This window comes from Phyllopteryx taeniolatus, chromosome 15, assembly GCF_024500385.1.
Source record: "Phyllopteryx taeniolatus isolate TA_2022b chromosome 15, UOR_Ptae_1.2, whole genome shotgun sequence".
NCBI classification, from domain to species: domain Eukaryota; kingdom Metazoa; phylum Chordata; class Actinopteri; order Syngnathiformes; family Syngnathidae; genus Phyllopteryx; species Phyllopteryx taeniolatus.
The window spans coordinates 18,282,852-18,303,119 of record NC_084516.1 but is presented as its reverse complement, the minus strand read 5'-3'; the positions used below and the strand labels follow the sequence as shown (position 1 = coordinate 18,303,119).

The following is a 20,268-nucleotide window of genomic DNA, read 5'->3' as shown; positions in this document are numbered from 1 at the left end:
ATGAACCACATCTTTTAGATGGCCATTTTAATTTCTTTGATGTTTCTTATTTCAATATTCATTTAGTGTATTTGTATGAAGAGTTTTGTCCTCATGGAATTTAATTTCAGCAAATTGTGTTTTTTTTTTCATTATTTATAATCATTTGGATAAATACAATGTCTTGTAATTAAGGTCAACAAATTCTCTTAATTACCATGTCAAGCCGGTTTATGGTATTGGTCGATCAACATCATTAATTCTGTTACCATCCATAGTTGAATGTTCTTTGAACTTTTCTGTAAATAACAATTTGTCAGTTCATTTTAGAATGATAACACAGATTGGTTTTAAAATTATATGCCATCGGGGTAATCCCAGGGGAACACACGTCACAGTTTTACTTCCATCCAATTCAAATGTGTGTTAATATCAATACTTGATGTCAACATGGTAATATAATGTATAACTATCATTGGAGCTGTATCAAAAATTCTGCCTCAAAGAGATAATGTTTGATTGATAATTTTACCGTTGTTTGCATTTCTAGTTGTGTATTAGCATCCCACCCTGGTGTGGAGTGGTTGATATATTTTAATTTTGGGCCTCTGATGTGCTACAGATTCTTACTCGATGCCCTGCTCACAGTCATCCCGTGATAGTGTAACATTCAATTAATTGGCTTGGTTTCTTTTGCTACTGAACACACACTTGCCAGTGAACAAATGCATGTTTTCTATTGTACCGAGGGCGATTATGACAGTAAAGTCACAACTGCACTAGTAGGGAGGAAAATAAGATTTTTCGTGTAATGCACTGACAAGGCTTGATGAGAGACGGATTTATTTAATAAAATCCATTCAATTAAATCTTATAGTTGAAACTGAAATATGAATAAAATACAGTGGGGCAAAAAAAGTATTTAGTCAGCCACCAATTGTGCAAATTTTCCCGCTTAAAAACATGAGAGAGGCCTGTAATTTTCATCATAGGTATACCTCACAAGTGAGAGAGAAAATGAGGGGGATAAAATCCAGAAACTCACATTGTCTGATTTTTAAAGAATTTATTAGCACATTCTGGTGGAAAATAAGTATTTCGTCAATAAGAAAAGTTAATCTCAATACTTTGTTATATACCCCTTGTGGGCAATGACAGGTCAAATCTTTTCTGTAAGTCTTCACAAGGTTTTCACACACTCTTGCTGGTATTTTGGCCCATTCCGCCATGCAGATCTCATCTAGAGCAGTGATGTCTTGGGGCTGTCGCTGGGCAACACCGACTTTCAACTCCCTCCAAAGATTTTCTGATGGGGTTGAAATCTGGAAACTGGCTAGGCCACCCCAGGACCTTGAAATGCTTCTTACGAAGCCACTCCTTCAATGCCCGGGCGGTGTGTTTGGGATCATTGTCATTCTGCCATGTTTCATCTTCAGAGCCATTGCCGATGGAAGGAGGTTTTCACTCCTAATCTCATGATACATGACCCCATTCATTCTTTCCTTTACACGGATCAGTCGTCCTGGTCCCTTTTGCAGAAAAACAGCCCCAAAACATGATGTTTCCACCCCCGTGCTTCACAGCAGGTATGGTGTTCTTTGGATGCAACTCGGCATTCTTTCTCCTCCAAACACGACAAATTGAGTTTTTACCAAAAACTTTGGTTTCGTCTGACCATATGACATTCTCCCAATCCTCTTCTGGATCATCCAAATGCTCTCTAGCAAACTTCAGACAGACATGTACTGGCTTAAGCAGGGGGACATGTCTGGTACTGCACGATTTGAGTACCTGGCGGCGTAGTGTGTTACTGATGGTAGTCTTTGTTACGTTGGTCCCAGCTCTCTGCATGTCATTCACTAGGCCCCCCCGTGTGGTTCTGGGATTTTTGCTCACCGTTCTTGTGATCATTTTGACCACACGGGGTGAGATCTTGCGTGGAGCCCCAGATCGAGGGAGATTATCATTGGTCTTGTATGTCTTCCATTTTCTAATAATTGCTCCCATAGTTGATTTCTTCACACCAAGCTGCTTACCTATTGTAGATTCAGTCTTACCAGCCTGGTGCAGGTCTACAATTTTGTTTCTGGTGTGCTTTGACAGTTCTTTGGTCTTGGCTATAGTGGAGTTTGGAGTGTGACTGACTGAGGTTTTGGACAGGTATATTTTATCCTGACAGGTTCAAACAGGCGCCATTAATACAGGTAACGAGTGGAGGACAGAGGAGCCTCTTAAAGAAGAAGTTACAGGTCTGTGAGAGCCAGAAATCTTGCTTGTTTGTTGGTGACCAAATACCTGTTTTCCACCATAATTTGCTAATTATAATTTTTTTTAAATCAGACGATGTGATTTTCTTTATTTTCTTTCTTTCTTTCTTTTTTTCTCCCCCCCCCCCCCCCTCATTTTGTCTCTCATAGGTGAGGTAAACCATTTCTCCCGCACTCTGGATACTTTTGGTTTTATAGCTTGCCACGTCTACAATTTAAAATGCTTTGTGTTTCTTGTTTTATCAGTTTAAAGAAATTAGAAGCTCCTGTATATTATAATCTCCAAGCCGTATAATAAATAGTTTCCAGAATAATGCAACAAATCCAGGAAGGTGAAGAGCAAGACCGTAAACAGTGGGTACCTCTCTTTGTATGTTCATTTTACAACCTCCTGCTGATAGTGTAGGAGGGAGGGTGGGGTGTGGGTGGGTGGGTGTGGTTAGCAGGCGCTTTGTTCTCTGCAACACAAATTTGTTGCAGTGACTTGCTCACTCATCCAAAGACAGAGAAAATCAGACATTAAAATCAGATGTGTTAGTGGTAATAAGCAAGTCCATACAGACGCACGCACACACACACACACATAATTTATATGTTGCCTTTATTGGGCATTTGAGCTTTGCAAAAGCGCTCACCTCCCACTGTGATTTTGTCACACATACGAGGCTGCTGCAGTTCCCCGCTGTGCAGGCTCTGTTATATACTTTACGCACATGCACACGTTTTTTTTTTTTGTTTTTTTTTTTTAGGTGTTTGTGAATGATATAGGGACACAAATATTCAAGACAGAAATTGCAAAAATGTCCCCAATCGTACGCATCCAAAAACGCTTACACAGTTCTAAAAATAAAATAAAAATAAAATAAATTACTGTATAAACATGTATGCAGATTATGCACTGTAACAAAAGGCTTTCATTCGAACAATGTGTGTGCCTCCATTTGATGGGTATAAATAATGGATAATGCCTTGCAAATAGAAGTGTGCCCCTTAATCTATTATCAGCGTCATGCTGATTCACAGGCCTGCAGATTATTATTTTTAACATATTTCATATCGAGAAGAATTTGAAAATGTTAACAATGGTCCTTTAGTTGCGGCTTTATGGTTTTATTATGTAAATGAATGTTTATTAATCAAAAATGAAAAGTAAAGGCAGATTTCAAGCATTTGTCGAATATAAAATATTTATATTTTTAAATTTTGCTGAAACTGATTAGTTCAGTCTTGTTAATGAACATGTACATTGTGAGTACACGGAGCAGATTTGTCATTATATATTCTTTATACGGTGTTCTCTCGCCACTTCGCGCTTCACGTTTTGCGGCTAAAGTGCTTCGCGGGTTTTTCCAAAATATTCATTACAAAAAAAATAAAAAATACAGCCATATCTGCAGCCATATTGTGGAAAGACGCGTTGTTTCATGTTGATGCGCGCAAGAGAAGGTTTCCCTACATGCCAAAAAAAGAGATGAGTTGACTCAGAGGCTTTGTACATGCCTGTACTGTACGGGCACTCATACAAGGCGCGTGATTGGTTCCCGGCGCGACATCGACCAATGAGAGCACGAGTGGATTTATCCTGTGAGCTGATTGGCTGCACATCATCGCAGCCTCACCCAGCATCTTCCTTTGTTGTGTCTCGCCAGTCTCGTCCACGCTGTTGTGTTCGCAATAACCTTTTTGGTTTAAGCCATCATTTTTTTGATTAGTTAACCAAGCCCTTACAATGCCGCCGAAGCGCTGTGCCCCTGCGAAAGCTTCCTCCGGGGCGCCCAAGAGGAAGAAGAAGATGACCATCAGAGAAAAAGTGAAACTTTTAGATTTGATCAAAGAGGGCAGAAGTTATGCATCTGTGGCACACCATTATGGCGTTAATGAATCTACAGTGCGGTATATAAAGAAGAGGAAGCAAACATCCGCAAAACTGCTTCAATAACCTTTAATAAGGAAGCGAAATGTGTGGTAACTTCACGTAATAAGAGAATTGTGAAAATGGAAGCCACATTGGCATTGTGGATTGCTGATTGCAGGGAAAAGACTGTGAGTTTGGACACTAATATTAGCAGGACAAAGGCCAATGCTTTCTACGACTAAATCTTGCCCGGTGACGACAAGGAAGAGGCTGAAGAAGGTGCTGCGGAACCTCAAGCCAGTACTAGCGCTGCCAGGAGTGATTCGCCTCATCGAGGACGAGGCTTTTCAGCCAGCAAAAGCTGGTTTGAAAATTTTCAAGAAAGATACGGCCTCAGAAGCGTGCCTCTGTATGGCCTGTATTTGCCTCTCAGAAGGCAATGTTGATGTATGTTAATTACTGTATAATAAATATTAATTACTGTATAAGGTTTTAGAATTAAAGATTTAAGTAAATGTGTACTGGTATAATCTTTGTCTCATATATGTAAAGTATAAATACTGTTTACATATTTCAAACATTCTGGTACCCCGCATCCACGAAAATCCCTGGGGGGGGGGGGGGGGGGGTGTTAATCCTACTTTGCGGTTTTTCACCTTTCGCGGGGGGGTTATGGTACCCATTAACTGCGAAAAACGAGGGAACACTGTACTGTTTTACAGTGAGACTGTTTTCAGAAAGATAAAGATTCACCACAAGCAGTTTACATATAACTCCTCTGTAGTCCCCAAGAAACAAAATGCATCTATGTAATATATAAATTGAAGTCAAAACATTGAAGAGTTCTGCTAAATTTAAGAAAGGCTACGTTTGCCCAGAAACTCAATTAAGTTCCATTTGTCTCTCTTTACAAGGCTGCCTCTCAAACCTTCCACCGAATGCCAAGAAGATCTCAAATTCATATGAGGAGCGGCGGAAACAGGCCACTGCCATTGTGCTGCTGGGTGTCATCGGGGCTGAGTTTGGGGCCGAGATTGAACCTCCAAAAGGTGCAGCACGTACTCGAGCCGGCGGACAGGTCCCTGAAGGCTTTGGACCAACAAGTGGCGGTTCCTCAAACTATTCCCTTGCAAGACACACATGTAAGTAACTGAAACCACAAACATGAGTGTAGGGATAAACCGTTGTAATATTATGCCTTTTCCCTCCTTGAAAGTTACCATTCTCATAGAGCTGTGTGGTGCATCAAATCCAAAGTTTAGCTGGAGTTTGTAAGAATTGTTTATATTGAATTGGAGCTTGGACCTTAAAATACAACTTATGTGCTAAGATGGACCCAGTTCCTGTGATAAATTGAGCAAAGATTCAGTTAGCAGTTAAAGCTTTATCGCTGGTGATACCATCTTCCACTCACGTTTTCACTCAACTGGGACACTTCTTTAATTAGCTAAAATGTGGCACTGTTTTTTTCCAGTGTTAAAGAAATCATTATTTAATTATTGTTTTATTATTATTATTATTTAATTATTTACAATAGCACAAAAATTCAACCATAATCCAACCAGGGATGCTGGTCGAACGTCGAACAGCTCCTTTTATATGATACGATAACAGTTTCGTCAGAAATACAGAACAAATGTAACAAAATCACAGATGGATTAAAGGCGAGGGGGAGAAAAGAGAGTGATTTTAATCTGCCAAGCTTGACACTTTAACGAGCTTGGCAATAAACACACGCACACAGATTGATCTGAGCCTGTGCCACACTGTGCCTATGGCGCTTGGACCTCAGTGGGCAACAAACCTACACTAAGTAGAGCTGCTCTTCCATCCTGCTACTCCTGAGTTAGGATTGGTTGTCTCTGGGGGCATCCTCCCAGAGACTGTGCCTGTCTGCTCACTGATAGGCTGTGATCCATAGTGGACACAGTGGTTAGCTTACCTGAACGAACTCACAGGAGCATGGACTGGGTGAAGGCATCCACTGGCGCGTGACGGTATTTCCAGCCAGAGAAAAAAAATCCTCTCTCTCTCGATGTGCTTACCGCTAACGTGCACAACTTGATCAAAGGGGAAACCTGTTGTTCGGGGCCTACCACCGTATCTAGTTCTGCAAATATTTAGAAAATAATCATGGGCCTCTTAGTGTCCACTAGAAAAACTTCCCCACTCTCCTTCCACTTTGGTAATGTGGCCTGAAAAAATGCCCAAATTACTGCTCAAGCCAGTCTTTCCGCTCCCCCGCCCCCTTTACTGGTTCTCCCTCACTTACCAAAGCTGCACATTCAGTAGTTGAAGTAAATTTAAATCAATTAAAGTCGCACTTATTTTCGTGTTTTGTTTCTGAATACATTGTGTTTGAAGGTAAGTGTGGAAAACGTGCAAAGAATAAGAACGATTTATTACTGAATTGTTGAGATATAGCTTAAAACCCTTCACCATCTCAGCTGGCTGAATTTTCTAGCCCTGTGACAAAAGAGGGCTGCGGCGTATACTTTCAGGCATGAGGTCCTCCCCGACTATATATAGTGGGGCAAAAAAGTATTTAGTCATTTCTCCCACTTAAAAAGATGAGAGGCCTGTAATTTTCATCATAGGTACACTTCACCTATGAGAGACAAAATGAGAAGAAGAAAAAATCCAGAAAATGACATTTTCTGATTTTTAAAGAATTTATTAGCAAATTATGGTGGAAAATAAGTATTTGGACAGCTAAAAAAAAAAAAAAGCAAGATTTCTGGCTCTCACAGACCTGTAACTTCTTTAAGAGGCTCCTCTGTCCTCCACTCGTTACCTGTATTAATGGAACCTATTTGAACTCGTTATCAGTATAAAAGATACCCGTCCTCAAACAGTCATACGCCAAACTCCACTATGGCCAAGAGTAAAGAGCTGTCAAAAGACACCAGAAACAAAAATTGTAGACCTGCACCAGGCTGGGAAGACTGAATCTGCAGTAGGTAAGCAGCTTGCTGTGAAGAAATCAACTGTGGGGGCAATTATTAGAAAATGGAAGACATACAAGACCACTGATAAGCTCCCTCGATCTGGGGCTCAATGCAAGATTCACCCCGTGGGGTCAAAATGATCACAAGAACGGTGAGCAAAAATCCCAGAACCACACGGGGGGACCTAGTGAAGGAGTGGCTTCGTAAGGAGCATTTCAAGGTCCTAGAGTGGCCTAGCCAGTCTGCAGATCTCAACCCCATAGAAAATCTTTGGAGGGAATTGAAAGTCTGTGTTGCCCAGTGACAGCCCCAAAACGTCACTGCTCTCGAGAAGATCTGCATGGAGGAATGGGACAAAATACCAACAACAGTGTGTGAAAACTTTGTGAAGACTTACAGAAAATGTTTGACCTGTCATTGCCAACAAAGGGTATATAACAAAGTATTGAGATGAACTTTTGTTATTGACCAAATGCTTATTTTGCACCATAATTTGCTAATAAATTGAAAATAAATAAATAAATAAATTGAAAATAAATGTGATTTTCTGGATTTTTTTTTTAAAATTATTTATTTACTTCTCATTTTGTCTCTCGTAGGTGAGCTATACCTATGATAAAAATGACAGGCCTCTCCCATCTTTTTAAGTGGGAGAACTTGCACAATTGGTGGCTGACTAAATACTTTTTTAGCCCATTGTAACTAACGAGTGCCGTCTAATGCTATTCGCCAGTATTTCAAGTTACTTAGTAATCATAGCTTGACCCATTTCTACCACCACTACATTGAGCATTTAGCTATGAAGCTACGCCTACAAGCCGCAGCGAGCCACCGGCGACTTGGACGGTGCTCTACTGTGAAGTGGCCTGCTACTAGCAGCTACACTAATAGTTATTGGACCAGCGGCAGACCGGCATTGGCTCCGTCCAATGCTCCGCAAAACTTGCTCCATGCACTACGTGTCCATCCACACAACAGAAGCACTTAAGGGAAAGTTAACAATTTATTACGCTGCCTAGTCCAGGAGCTAACGAGCTAGCAAGCTAAGGGATCCGCTCATCCACTGTGGGGTCGTTTCATAAGTCAGCCCCTTTTACTGCAGTGATGGACGAATTTCATGCTCCTCTGACTCCTCCTAAAGCCTAAAACGTGATTGGCGACAAATCGTCACAGAGTAAACGTAATTTTAGAGTAGTAAAGTTGTCTCCTCCCAGAGAATGTCCATGTTTCCAATCAAATTCCAGTAAATTCCTCTCAAAAATAGTTACAGAAAACTGTGAATGCATGTGAAAATGTTGTTTCTAGATTTTTCTTAAGGGCTCATCGATAGTTTTAGCCTCATTCTTTCTGTCTGTCCTTCAGCCTATTCTCATTCAGTCTGTTGTTTTTCTCTCTCTGTCCACCCAATCTCCTACTTCACCTGTCTCTGTCATGAAATTGAAAGATGGATTGGTGTTGTTGACATACAGTGGTGTGCGTGTGTGTGTGTGTGTGTGTGTGTGTGTGTGTGTGTGTGTGTGTGTGTGTGTGTGTGTGTATGTGATAAATGAGAGCTGTCTACCCAGCGAGAAGGCGGGTACAGTAGTTTACACAGCAGTGTATAGATTTATGTTTTCATATGGTGGGAGAAGAAATGTATAGGATGGAAAGAACGACGGACAGATGATGACAAAGGAATGGTTGGATGGGATACAAGAGACAAACTGTCTATTGTGTTCTTTCTCTGGACAAATATCTCTGCCGTAAATGTCAAAATACTGCAAGTCCCTGCAGGGGTCCATTCATCATGAATGGTGGCATTTTGAAACATTCATGAGAGCTGATTGGAAATTGAGTGTTTTTTTGGGGGGGACAGTGGGAGGGGTGGGGGTGTACAACACAGTCCATAAAAAATAAAAATACATTTACAAAATACTGTAAAAGTATATTTTAATCATTTAAATTGCATATCAGTAATTTGAGATCATATTGTTACATATAACTGAAATGAATTTTTAGCTCATCTTGTCTAATTCTGATCATTTAAAACACATTAAAAAAAATATGCAACAGTTTTCATCAGGTGTACACTTGTCGTATGTATGTCATAACATTTGAGGATGAAGCGTTATACATGAATAAAAAGACAAGACCTTCACTCCTTGCAGGCATTCTGATCCAGCCTTAATCCACTAAGTCCTTAACATTGATTTACCTTCGCTCAAGTAAAACAGACAAAGAGAGGGTGGCAGGTGGAGGAAAAAAAGTTAAAACCCTGTTGTGTAGGCAGTTGAGTTGGCCCTGTAAATTAAAATGTACCAATCTGTTGCTATTTCAGTCTCTTCTTTCACTCTTTCCTCCCTCCCTTTGTTTCCTCCTACCAAACCCCTGCTCTAATTACCCTCTTGGTGTTAATGTGACATGTTTATTACCCTAACGAACAGCCCATTAATGGCCAACTGATGCTTTGTCAATAGATATTAAGTCATTTGAATCTAGAGCCTTTCTTTAAATAAAGATGTCCACTGAGAGAAATGGACCTGTGTATACTACTCTCACCTTTTCTACACTGATGTCAGGAGACAAGCTCTAATTGAGCCTCTAGTCTTCTTTGTTGTTTGTTTCAACAAAAAAGGCTGCAAAGTGAATATCAGATTAAACTTTCTGCAGCTATGTACATGTAGATACAAACATAGACCCCGCCCACCCACCACCTTCATCAATCACATCATGTTATTCTACTATGTTTGTGGTGGCATGGTGGGTTCTTCTGTTTCACTATGAGGAGAGCATCCGCATACGTATTCACATCAGGGATTTGACTTTGACCAGTGATCTTTTGCTCCATGACCTCCACGTTGTGCTCCTACCCCCAAGGCCTCACACACTGTCAACCATCCAGTTTATATACTGGTTATCGGTTTATGTGAAACTAATCGCTCTCTGGAGTTCACATTGATTTCCTGTCAGTAGCAGGAGAACAATTAAGTTAGCAAATGAATGTTTGCATATTTAACACACAAACTACATGGGCATTGAACAAAATTGCTCGTTGTTTAAAGAGCTTATTAGTTTTGGTTTTGTTGTTTCACAATTATTTAATTATGTATTGCAAGATTAGGCTAGTCTTCATCTTGCCTGTTATCAACAAATAACTAAGAGGTTATTAGCTACTACTATAACATTTCCATGTTTTTTGCCATGTGAATCCAAAATAGTCATAAATTGTGGCTGGCTGAATTAAATGTTAATGACCAGGAATGGCTCAATAAAGAAGCCCGGTTTAAGATACACGTTTCAAAGGAATTTAAAATTAATATTTCTGTGAAAGTAGGGTGACTTCAGAATACATTTGCAGAATGATTCATTGATGAGGATTTTGAGTTTAGTTGTAGGAACTGAACAAAAATGCATCAGAAAAGGCAAATTCTCACTATTGGATCAAAGTTCTGCATTTCAAAGAAACATAATTATACTCCCATGATGTTGAATATACCCTCAATTATTACAGTACAGAAGTAAGTTTCAAAGTAATTCAGGAGATTTGTGGTCACAATCACAGCCTTTTTAATATTTTTCAGTATCAAAATGCCTACTTGATGTATGAGTAATTTAGTTTAGTCAGTATTGGAATTAATTAAATCAGTCATTGAGAAAAGTTAGGTTATTTCTACTTTACACCACTGATTTAGAATTTTAGCCCTCTTCTATGAAATATTTATTTAGCCTCAGCAGTCTTAACATCATGCTTAATGTAACACTGCTGACAATCTTCATGCTGCTGTCTAACATTCTCATCAACATGAGCACAACAAGAGGACAAAAGCTGTTAAGGTTGTACGTATCAGTAATGAGGTATGATATAACTGTTGAACTGAGCACTGCAAATGTGGTTTCTGTCCAGCTATATCTTTGCTTACCATATATCCCCACGGCCTGTGTATGGATGTAAACCAATAAGGAAGGTCCTCTGCCATTTAGGTCAGGTTTATGATGGAATGCCAGGACATACAGCTGATTACATTGGTTCTGTGTATCATAACAGTTACATCCATTTTTGAAGTAATTCATACTTAAATCTAGAATCAACAACTGTTTTTTGTTTTAAAAAAAAAAAATAATAAAGTCATGTTCACCCAAGCCACTACAAGAGTAAACGACAGAATGCCCATTAGCTTCTGACACATCTATATTTTTCAATATTATTTTTTTTATATTTAGTGACTATCCTATACATTCCCGCGCTGCATCACTTGGTGGTGCTCTAAAATGCCTGAATTTTCAGTAAAATGACGTATTTTACCTGCGAATGGGCAGGCCTATATTTTGACAGCATGCAGGTCGACTGAACCATAGAGAGAGGAAAAAGCATGCACGTTTGGAAGGAGGAGGAGGAGGCCGGACTAGCATTTAGCCTACGTCATATCTTTGTTGTAATGCTGAATTCCAGCATTAGGGGTCGCCAGAAATCGCGGATTATATCTTGAAACTAAATGACCCATTTTACATTAAATGATTCTTCACTCCCCCGATCCACAAAAGCCTTGAAAATCTTGAAAGAAAATCCTTCTCTCAGCCTCAGTACAACATCCTTTCAAAGTACAACCTGCTCAGTTTTTAAAAAATGTCAATATTAAAAATTGCATGCACAACATACAAAGTTTTGGGTGGACTAGCACATCCGCCACTGAATGACTTCATCAAGCAGAAAATAACTAACTTCTTTAAAACTTGAAATATCAGAGCCCCTCAAGAGATGATTGTGAACTGCCTTTTAGATGGACTGAATTTGGACAAAATGTCATGTCGTATGAAGGTAGCGAGCTTTGGAACAGCCTACCACTCTCATTCAGAGAATCTCCCATCTTTATGACATGTAAAAAGCCTCTGAAAGCATGGATTAAAACCAACCTGATCTGTGACCATGTGTAATCACGTGAAGATATATCTGTTCACATATTTAGAGTGTCCCAGTTATTATATTGATAAAACCACTGGTTTAAGTGAAATTACTGTCTTGACGACGATAGCAGCAGTGGCTTTGGCCCCTCTGCGGAATTATCTTGCCTTCTCAAGTTAGAAAAGTTTTTTATGTTGGTATTTTACTCTGTTTTCTGTTAACATTTACCAGCACTATAAAACCAGCTTCTGGTGTTTGAGCTGCCACGTTTTGTCTACATCCCCTCTATATCACTTTGCCAGGGCTCTGCTTCACTGGGTGAGATCGACAGACAGTCACCTGGGAGATAGCCAATGGGGTGTGTTATGTGTGCTTGGGGGAGGAGGACGTTATTGAAGGTTAGGGGATATTTTTTGGAACCTTAATGGTCAGTGCGTCCCCACAGAGACTGGCTCAAATGTCAGGTCAGCTATGAAATAATCTCCATCTCACTCAGTTGCTTCATCCTGTGTGAGCATGTTATATTTCTACTCGCACATCAATTTAATCTTAGGTAATTTGTCATTTATCAATTATAAAATGTTCGTTTTTGGAGTAATGTCCCTTTGACTCAAAGATAATGGCAGTACTGCTGCCACACTCTCCACATATAATGGATGCTTGGTGAAAACACTACATTTTTCAATAGTTTCAGATTTGTTGGCGGTTTTAAACGTTGTGTACAATATTAGTAGTTTCAAAATAAAAATAAAAAAATAGGCCAAAAAAAATGCTTTTTTTAGTCTAGAACCTAACATGCATGTTACCAGTACCAGGAGAAACATACAATCTCCAAACAGGAAAGCCAGAACCGAGAATCAAACCAAGAACCTCTCGGTTGTGTGCCAGACACTCTAACGACATGCTTTTTACTCATCTAAGTCAAATAACATGGCCTGTTGCCTTTACTGGAATATTAACTCATGTTATTCACTGATGAAATAATAATTTTCAATGTTTTACTATCTCAGGTAAAGCATTGACCTTCCTGTTGCTGCAGCCCCCCAGCCAAAAGCTGCCACCACACAGCACAATCCGCCGCACTGCCATCGATCTGATCGGTAGAGGCTTCACCGTGTGGGAGCCATACATGGACGTGTCCGCGGTGCTCATGGGATTGCTGGAGCTCTGTGCTGATGCAGAGAAGCAGCTGGCCAAGTGAGTCCTTGCATGCACTCTTAAACATAAACAATTCTTTATTCACATTAGAGATGAGCGTTTGCTGACATTTCCTTATAGACTTTATTAATTTCACTGTTTCATAACTGTTTCTTTCCAAAGTGCTTTATTTTTAGATTTAATAGTGGTGATTCCAATTTGTTTAAATTCAAATTTTTATTTTTTTGTATGCATTGATAAATGTCAGTAGGGCATTTCAAGACTCAACCAACTTGTTGGTTTAGCTTCCCTCCCCTCACTTACAGTTTTGATGTATGACTGCCTCTCATGCCTATACTTCTGAATACTTAGTTTAACAAGGACTTGACCTTACACACTTCCAATTGCAATTACCGGTATAAGTTTTAAAACATGCGCTGGAGCTGGTCTAAATTTACTTCTGATTGATTTTAGAGACATTGTTGTCCTCACTAATTTTGGAGAATTAAAATCAATGCTCTTCAACCCTGGTTTTCCCTTTACTATGCAGTAAATAATAATAAGAATAAAAAAATATAAAAAAATACATTACAACATACAGGCGGCACGGTGGCCGACTGGTTAGAGCGTCTGCCTCACAGTTCTGGGGTGCGGGGTTCAGTCCCCGGCCCCGCCTGGGTGGAGTTTGCATGTTCTCCCCGTGCCTGCGTGGGTTTTCTCCGGGCACTCCGGTTTCCTCTCACATCCCAAAAACATGCATGGTAGGTTAATTGACGACTCTAAATTGCCCGTAGGTGTGAATGTGAGTGCGACTGGTTGTTTGTTTGTATGTGCCCTGCGATTGGCTGGCAACCGGTTCAGGGTTTACCCTGCCTCCTGCCCGATGATAGCTGGGATAGGCTCCAGCACGCCCGCGACCCGAGTGAGGAGAAGCGACTCAGAAAATGGATGGATGGATGGATTACAACATACACACCATTGTCTTGGATACTTTTTCATGACCTTTATCAAAGTGTTTCATTCATTGTTACTTTGACTGAATTGCATAGAGCATAGTATAATGTGGTGTTGTGTGATATGGTATAGTGACTAGCTTCCCACAACACTTCAGCAACATATAGCTGACACTAAAACATTGGCTCTAGACGTTAATCTGTTTGCAGGACATTACAGTGATGTTGCATTGTCTGCATTGCACTGACATGTCAGCCATTTTCGGTGTTCATCTGTCTTAGTTAAAAGACCACTTCCTCAAATGATGCACATGGTTTTATGATGGAGAAATTTTCTGAAGCTGGCATTCATCTATCAGTGTTGTACAAATCTGTCTAAACAACTGTTGTCGGACAAAGTATGATTAGGGATTTTTGTAGTGTCAAGTGAGAGAGTGGTGGAGAGGATGTCAATCCGACTAGCAATCAGTTTATGGTTAAAATAAAGCAGGTTCCTTGAAGTACCGTCATTTCTCGTGTATATTGTGCATTTTTTCACCCCAAAAAAATCTTCAAAAGACAATAGTGCGCATTATACATGGGTATAGTAAAAGAAAATTCCTTCACAGTGAAATTAAATATATGAGTGGATGTTCTAGAAAAGCCATCAATTAGTTTGAAATCATATGATTTATAAATTCACATTATTTAGGTTCACATTTAAAATGTTATAATTTATCTACTCCTTCATTGTGTGTAAGTATTGCGGATGTGATGCAACTCTGTGTATAATTTTGACACTGCAGTATTATTATTAATAGTAAGGGTTACAAGTTCTTCAGTAATGTATGTATTACTGTGGTGCACCCTAATGTTTAGTTTTAACACTGCAGGTTTAGGGCTGATGTGCCAGTGGTCACACGGGAGGTGGAAAATACCTCCTTAAAGCTGCAGGGTTACAAGAAACATTATCGTATGCCACAGTAATACAAACATTACTAAAAACAAGCAAAAAATAGTATTAATAATAGTACTACACAGACCTAATTTGAAAATCAAATTAGTAGGGCATCACCACCACCATTTATTGCAGAAAAACATCAATGCATAGAAAGTCATGGGTTTGTATTATACATAGGAAGAAGGGTTTTTCTGTTTTTTGGAGTCAATTTTGGGGGAGCGCATTATACTCGAGCGTATTATACATGAGAAATTACGGTACTTTGGTTTCCTTATACATTCCATAAACATGCACGTTAGATTTACTGAAAAGTGCCCATTGGTGCCCAATTTGCCATTGGTGTGAAGTGTGAATGGTTGTTTGTCGATAGGTTCCCTCCGATTGACTAGCAACCATTGCCGGATATACCTTGCCTCTCACCCAAAGTCATCTACACTCCACCTCTGCCGTGACACTGAACAGGATAAGTGGTAGAAAATTAATGTATCAGTGCTTCCCTGTCCACACCTTGTAGTCCAAATACGGCACAGTGTCCCTTTTGGACTGCGAAGGTTTGGACAGGGGAGGCCAGAAACCTCAATATTGATGTTGACAGAAAACAGTAACATCTCCCCCCCCCCCAAAGATTGGCTTATTCAATGGGAAGAGTAGTCCCAACGAGCTGTTTTACCACAAGACCAGTGAACGGTTGACTCGTATGCAGGATGGTCATTTCACTAACCATGCCGGGCAACAACAACAACACCCTATTGTTGACCCACCCCCAGGGGACACAACTACTGAGTCATAAATAGAGAAACTCCACTCCTAAAAAGAACTGAAGCCTTTTGAATTAAAGGTGAAACGTCTTTAAACAACAAGCACAGTCCTGTTGCCTTGATTTAACCTTTGCGGATTACCATGACCTGGATGACTTAACATTCTAGACAGGCAAAATTAATGAATGAATGAATTAATTAATTCAATTTTCAGTTGGAAAGGAATGCATTTTACAAAGCCTCATCTTGTGTATGGTGCATCATACATAAGATAAGTCAGTGTCAGAAATCACTATAGTCTCCAAGAACTGATTTTGTTAAGGCTGAAACCCAAGATCCTCGAGTCTGGTTTAATGAGTATGGATATGTCTGTGGTGTGTGTGTGTGTGTGTGTGTGTGTGAGAGAGTGTGTGTATGTGTGTGCGCGCGTGGGGGGGCGTGGGCGTGTGTCCGTGCGTGCGTGCACAAATCAGTTTGTCTATTACATTTCAAACTACGGACCGCTTTAAAAGCCAGGAATATAGCAAAAAATACATAAATGCCTGGATTTAAATTATTTTCCTCAAGTAATGCTTTTAGTTCTATATACAAACTGCAGAGGATTCTTTGAGATATCGTTTGTCGTCCATCTATGCATTTCCTAACGTCAAGCACATGGAAAAACAACCCTTCACTCACACCAATAGCCAATTTAGTGGTGGGGAAGGGTGCTGATCCAGAGAATTATAGGAACTATTGCAAACTCCTTTAACTGTGAGGGAGACCTAGCCACATGCTGCCATAATATAATAATGTAATGAGTCAAAAGTATTTGTACTCCTCTTCCTCCTAGTGTTTTGTCATAAAGTTGTTGAATAGAAATATTTTACATCTGGTACACAGACTTACAGCACTCTGCTGTGCATTATTACTGAGGTTATACATAATTTAGTTTGAAAAATACATTTTTTAGCAGAATACTGTGGCCATTTGCAATCCGTTTTTAAGGCATGGGTGTACCTGGTTAATTTCTCTCACTATTCCTCTAATTTGAACTAGGAAAAGGAGAAGGCAAAATATAAGGGCTTGACTGTGCAACCGGTTGAAAGGAAGTGCACGTGCACACAGAAGCTTGTATTTCCATGCAGCTGAATCGCAGTGAGGTTCTTTGTCCCTGTTGCACACTACTAGTCATCAATACACTCCTTACAGAGCTCCTTGTGTGAGTGAGAGTGATAATCCTTTTTTCAGTACGCAGAGAAAGCCCCTGTTGTGGAAGACTTGCACTCATTTTATACATTGTCAATACCAGGCCACTAGTCTACAGACTGACGCTTTACCTACCGCGTTCATTTCTTTAAAAAGACCTTTTAGAAAAAGGCTATGCCATTTTGGTAATATTTTTGGAACACTTCCAGACACACCAACTTGAAACGAAAGCCTCTCACCTCAGCACATAGAAATAAGACACGCTCACATTTGGAATTTAATCTTTAGCATAAAAAGTGGTTTAAATGTGCTTTTGAAATTGTGCTAGCATAGGTTTCTGTTAATGTTTTTTGAGTTCATGTGACACAAAAAAACATCAAGCTTTGCAACCTTGCCCGTCATCACTCCGTGTCAGGTTGGTGGGGGAAAAAATTCACGGAATCCAAGCCTTTATAAATAGCAATCATAGTTAGCCATTTAACATTTAAAACATTATGTGTCATAGATTAAAATTAAAAGCACACTTTAAAGCTATAATCCGTGATTTTTGGCGCCCCTAATGCTGGAATTCAGCATTACAACAAAGCGGTCCGTCGCTTCGATATGACGTAGGCTGTGCCAAGTCCAACTGTCTCAGTCTCCCCGTCTCCGAACCCCTCGCGGGTGAATATACAGTCCCCTCCAAAAGTATTAGAATGGCAAGGTCAATTCCTTTCTTTTTGTTCTATTCTGAAGACATTTGTGTTTCAGATCAAAACCTGAACATAAAACAAAAGTTCAGAATCAGTTCCAGCTTTTATTTCATGGTTTTTACATCTAGATGTGTTAAATAACTCAGAACAGAGCACCTTTTGTTTGAACCCACCCACTTTTCAAATGAGCAAGAGTATTGGAACGTGTGACTGATGGGTGTTTCAGGTTGCTCAGGTGTTGCCATTTAGATTGATTGCTTAAACAGTGCTTGTTTTTGGCTTTGGGTTTCACCTGTGAAAACTGCATTTGCTATTTAGCAAACATGAAGACTAGAGAGCTGTATGGGAGGAAAGCAAAACAAAGCTGAGAGAAGAGGGGAAATCGATCAGACCTGTTGCACAAGCATTGGGCATAGCCAATACAACAATTTGGAATGTCCTGAAAAAGAAAGAAACTACTGGTCTAGTGAGTAACAGACATCGAAAAGGTTCGGCCAAGAGTATCAACAGTAGTTGATGACAGAAACATTGTGAGAGCTGTGACGAAACACCCAAAGACAACAGTCAGTGACATCACTGCCAACCTCCACAGGGCAAGAGTGAAGATATCACAATCCACTGTTTGAAGAAGACTTTGAGAGAAGAAATATACACGCCATACCACAAGATGCAAAGCACTCATCAGTAAACAGAATCGCAAGGCCAGATTGGATTTTGCAAAGAAGTACAGAGATGAGTAAAAAACGTTTTGGAACAAAGTTTTATGGACTGATGAGACCAAGGTTAACCCTCACAAACGTGATGGAAACGCCAAAGTATGGAGAAAGAAAGGATCTGCTTATGATCCAAAACACAGAAGCTCATCTGTGACGCATGGTGGAGGTCATGTCATGGATTGGGCTTGCATGGCTGTTTCTGGAACGGGCTCACTAGTCTTTATTGTTGGTGTAACTCATGATGGTACCAGCAGAATGAATTCTGAAGTCTACAAAAAAAAAAATTTCTGGCAATTTACAGAGAAAATGCATCCAAACTAATCGTGAGAAGCTTCATCATGCAACAAGACAGTGACCCAAAACACAATGCCAACACAACACTTCATCAGGGGCAAAAAGTGGAAGGTCTTTGCCAGCCAAGTCAATCACCGGACCTTAACCCAATAGAGCATCCATTTTACCACCTGAAGAGGAGACTAAACATAGAAACCCCAGAAACAATCAAGAACTGAAAGAGGCTGCAGTAAAGTCACAGGATTGATGCAGTTATTGCAAGTAAGGGTTATGCCACCAAATATTGTTATTCACTTTAAGTTAATTTAATAGTTTCTTCCAATACTTTTGCTCACTTGAAAATTGGGTGGCTTAAAAAAGGTGCTCTGTCCTGAGTTGTTTAACGCATCTGGATGTAAATACCATTAAATAAAAGTTGTAATTCTGAACTTTTGTCTCATACTCTTTTGATCTGAAACTGATCACGTGGAGGTGGATGATGTGGAAGATGTTTTTCGCCTGTCGTCCTGCTCTTCATCTTTTTGTATCTCAATCATGCTTTTCGTGTCGTCTCCTGACCTCAGCTGTATGTCACCAGTGATCGATGGCTGTAAGGAGATTTAGGAATCTTTCCACGTCATGGCAGGTGGTGAAGCGGCAACAGCGTTACGACGCTCAGTTATAATCAAGTGGATAAAAGTTCTCACAAACTACATCCAGATTTAACATGTTTTCATCTTTGTTTGGTTACAAATTATTTGTTAAATTGGTGGTCCTCTTTATTAAATACCAGTTGGCGTGTTCAATACTTTTTCATTATTACACGTAACTTAATTTCTGAGCTTATTTGTTCTACTTTCTTTGTATGTATGGATTACTTGGGGTGTTTCCTACATCTGGTGAAATTGTCATGTTAATAGCACCTTCGGAAATATATTTGAGGAAAAATGGTGATGTTAAATGCTTATTTCAGCCGCTGTGTAGCGGTACTTAGTGTGTACAGTTATTGTGTGTGTCACCTTTCACTTTACTCCTACTGAGTTTGTCAAGGGTTGGACGTGTATTAATTTTGTTGTGATGTTCCAAGACATTAGTTGAATGTATGATAAATATGTAAGTACCTCTGCTCTAAATAAGTCTGAAATTGTTGACAGTTGGATGGATAATCAAGACAAACTGTAAAAATACATATTTTATTCTTCCTTCAGTGTTGGAGTGTACCATGAGTGATGACATCAGTGTGTGCGTGTGTGTGTGTGCGCGCGTGTGTGAGATCACGTGATCACCAATGGTAATGACAATTCTGATTATTTCATTACATGTACTTAATGTTGGTCATTAACCTCATTGGTTTTCATTACAATTAGCTCCTTGCACTGCTGCTTTATATCAACATTGTGACTGTTTCCAATTACAGCCAACACTATAAATGAAATTAAACATTTCAGCATTGCTGATTTATTGCTAATATATTACGATCCGTAATCAGAGGAGATGAATCGAGCTTTCGCTCACTCTTTCCTCCCCAACTCATTTAACAAGATGGCCTTGTTCGCAATCCCTCACCTTTTTTTCTGTCAGACATATACAGTGGCTATGGAAAGTATTCGGACCCCCTTAAATTTTTCACTTTTTGTTATATTGCATCCATTTGCTAAAATTCTTTAAGTTAATTTTTTCCTC

At 39.7% G+C, this 20,268-nt stretch overlaps 1 protein-coding gene across 3 annotated transcripts in view; it reads left to right on the top strand.

Moving 5' to 3' along the window:
- The window catches only part of LOC133489990 (WD repeat-containing protein 7), a 104,794-nt gene that overhangs the window by 71,513 nt on the left and 13,013 nt on the right, over nucleotides 1-20,268 (top strand). For all 3 annotated transcript variants that reach the window (XM_061799389.1, XM_061799390.1, XM_061799391.1), the window contains 2 exons: nucleotides 5,016-5,243; nucleotides 12,939-13,125. In XM_061799389.1, the coding sequence (XP_061655373.1) occupies nucleotides 5,016-5,243; nucleotides 12,939-13,125 (415 nt within the window). The remainder of the gene's footprint in view (nucleotides 1-5,015; nucleotides 5,244-12,938; nucleotides 13,126-20,268) is intronic.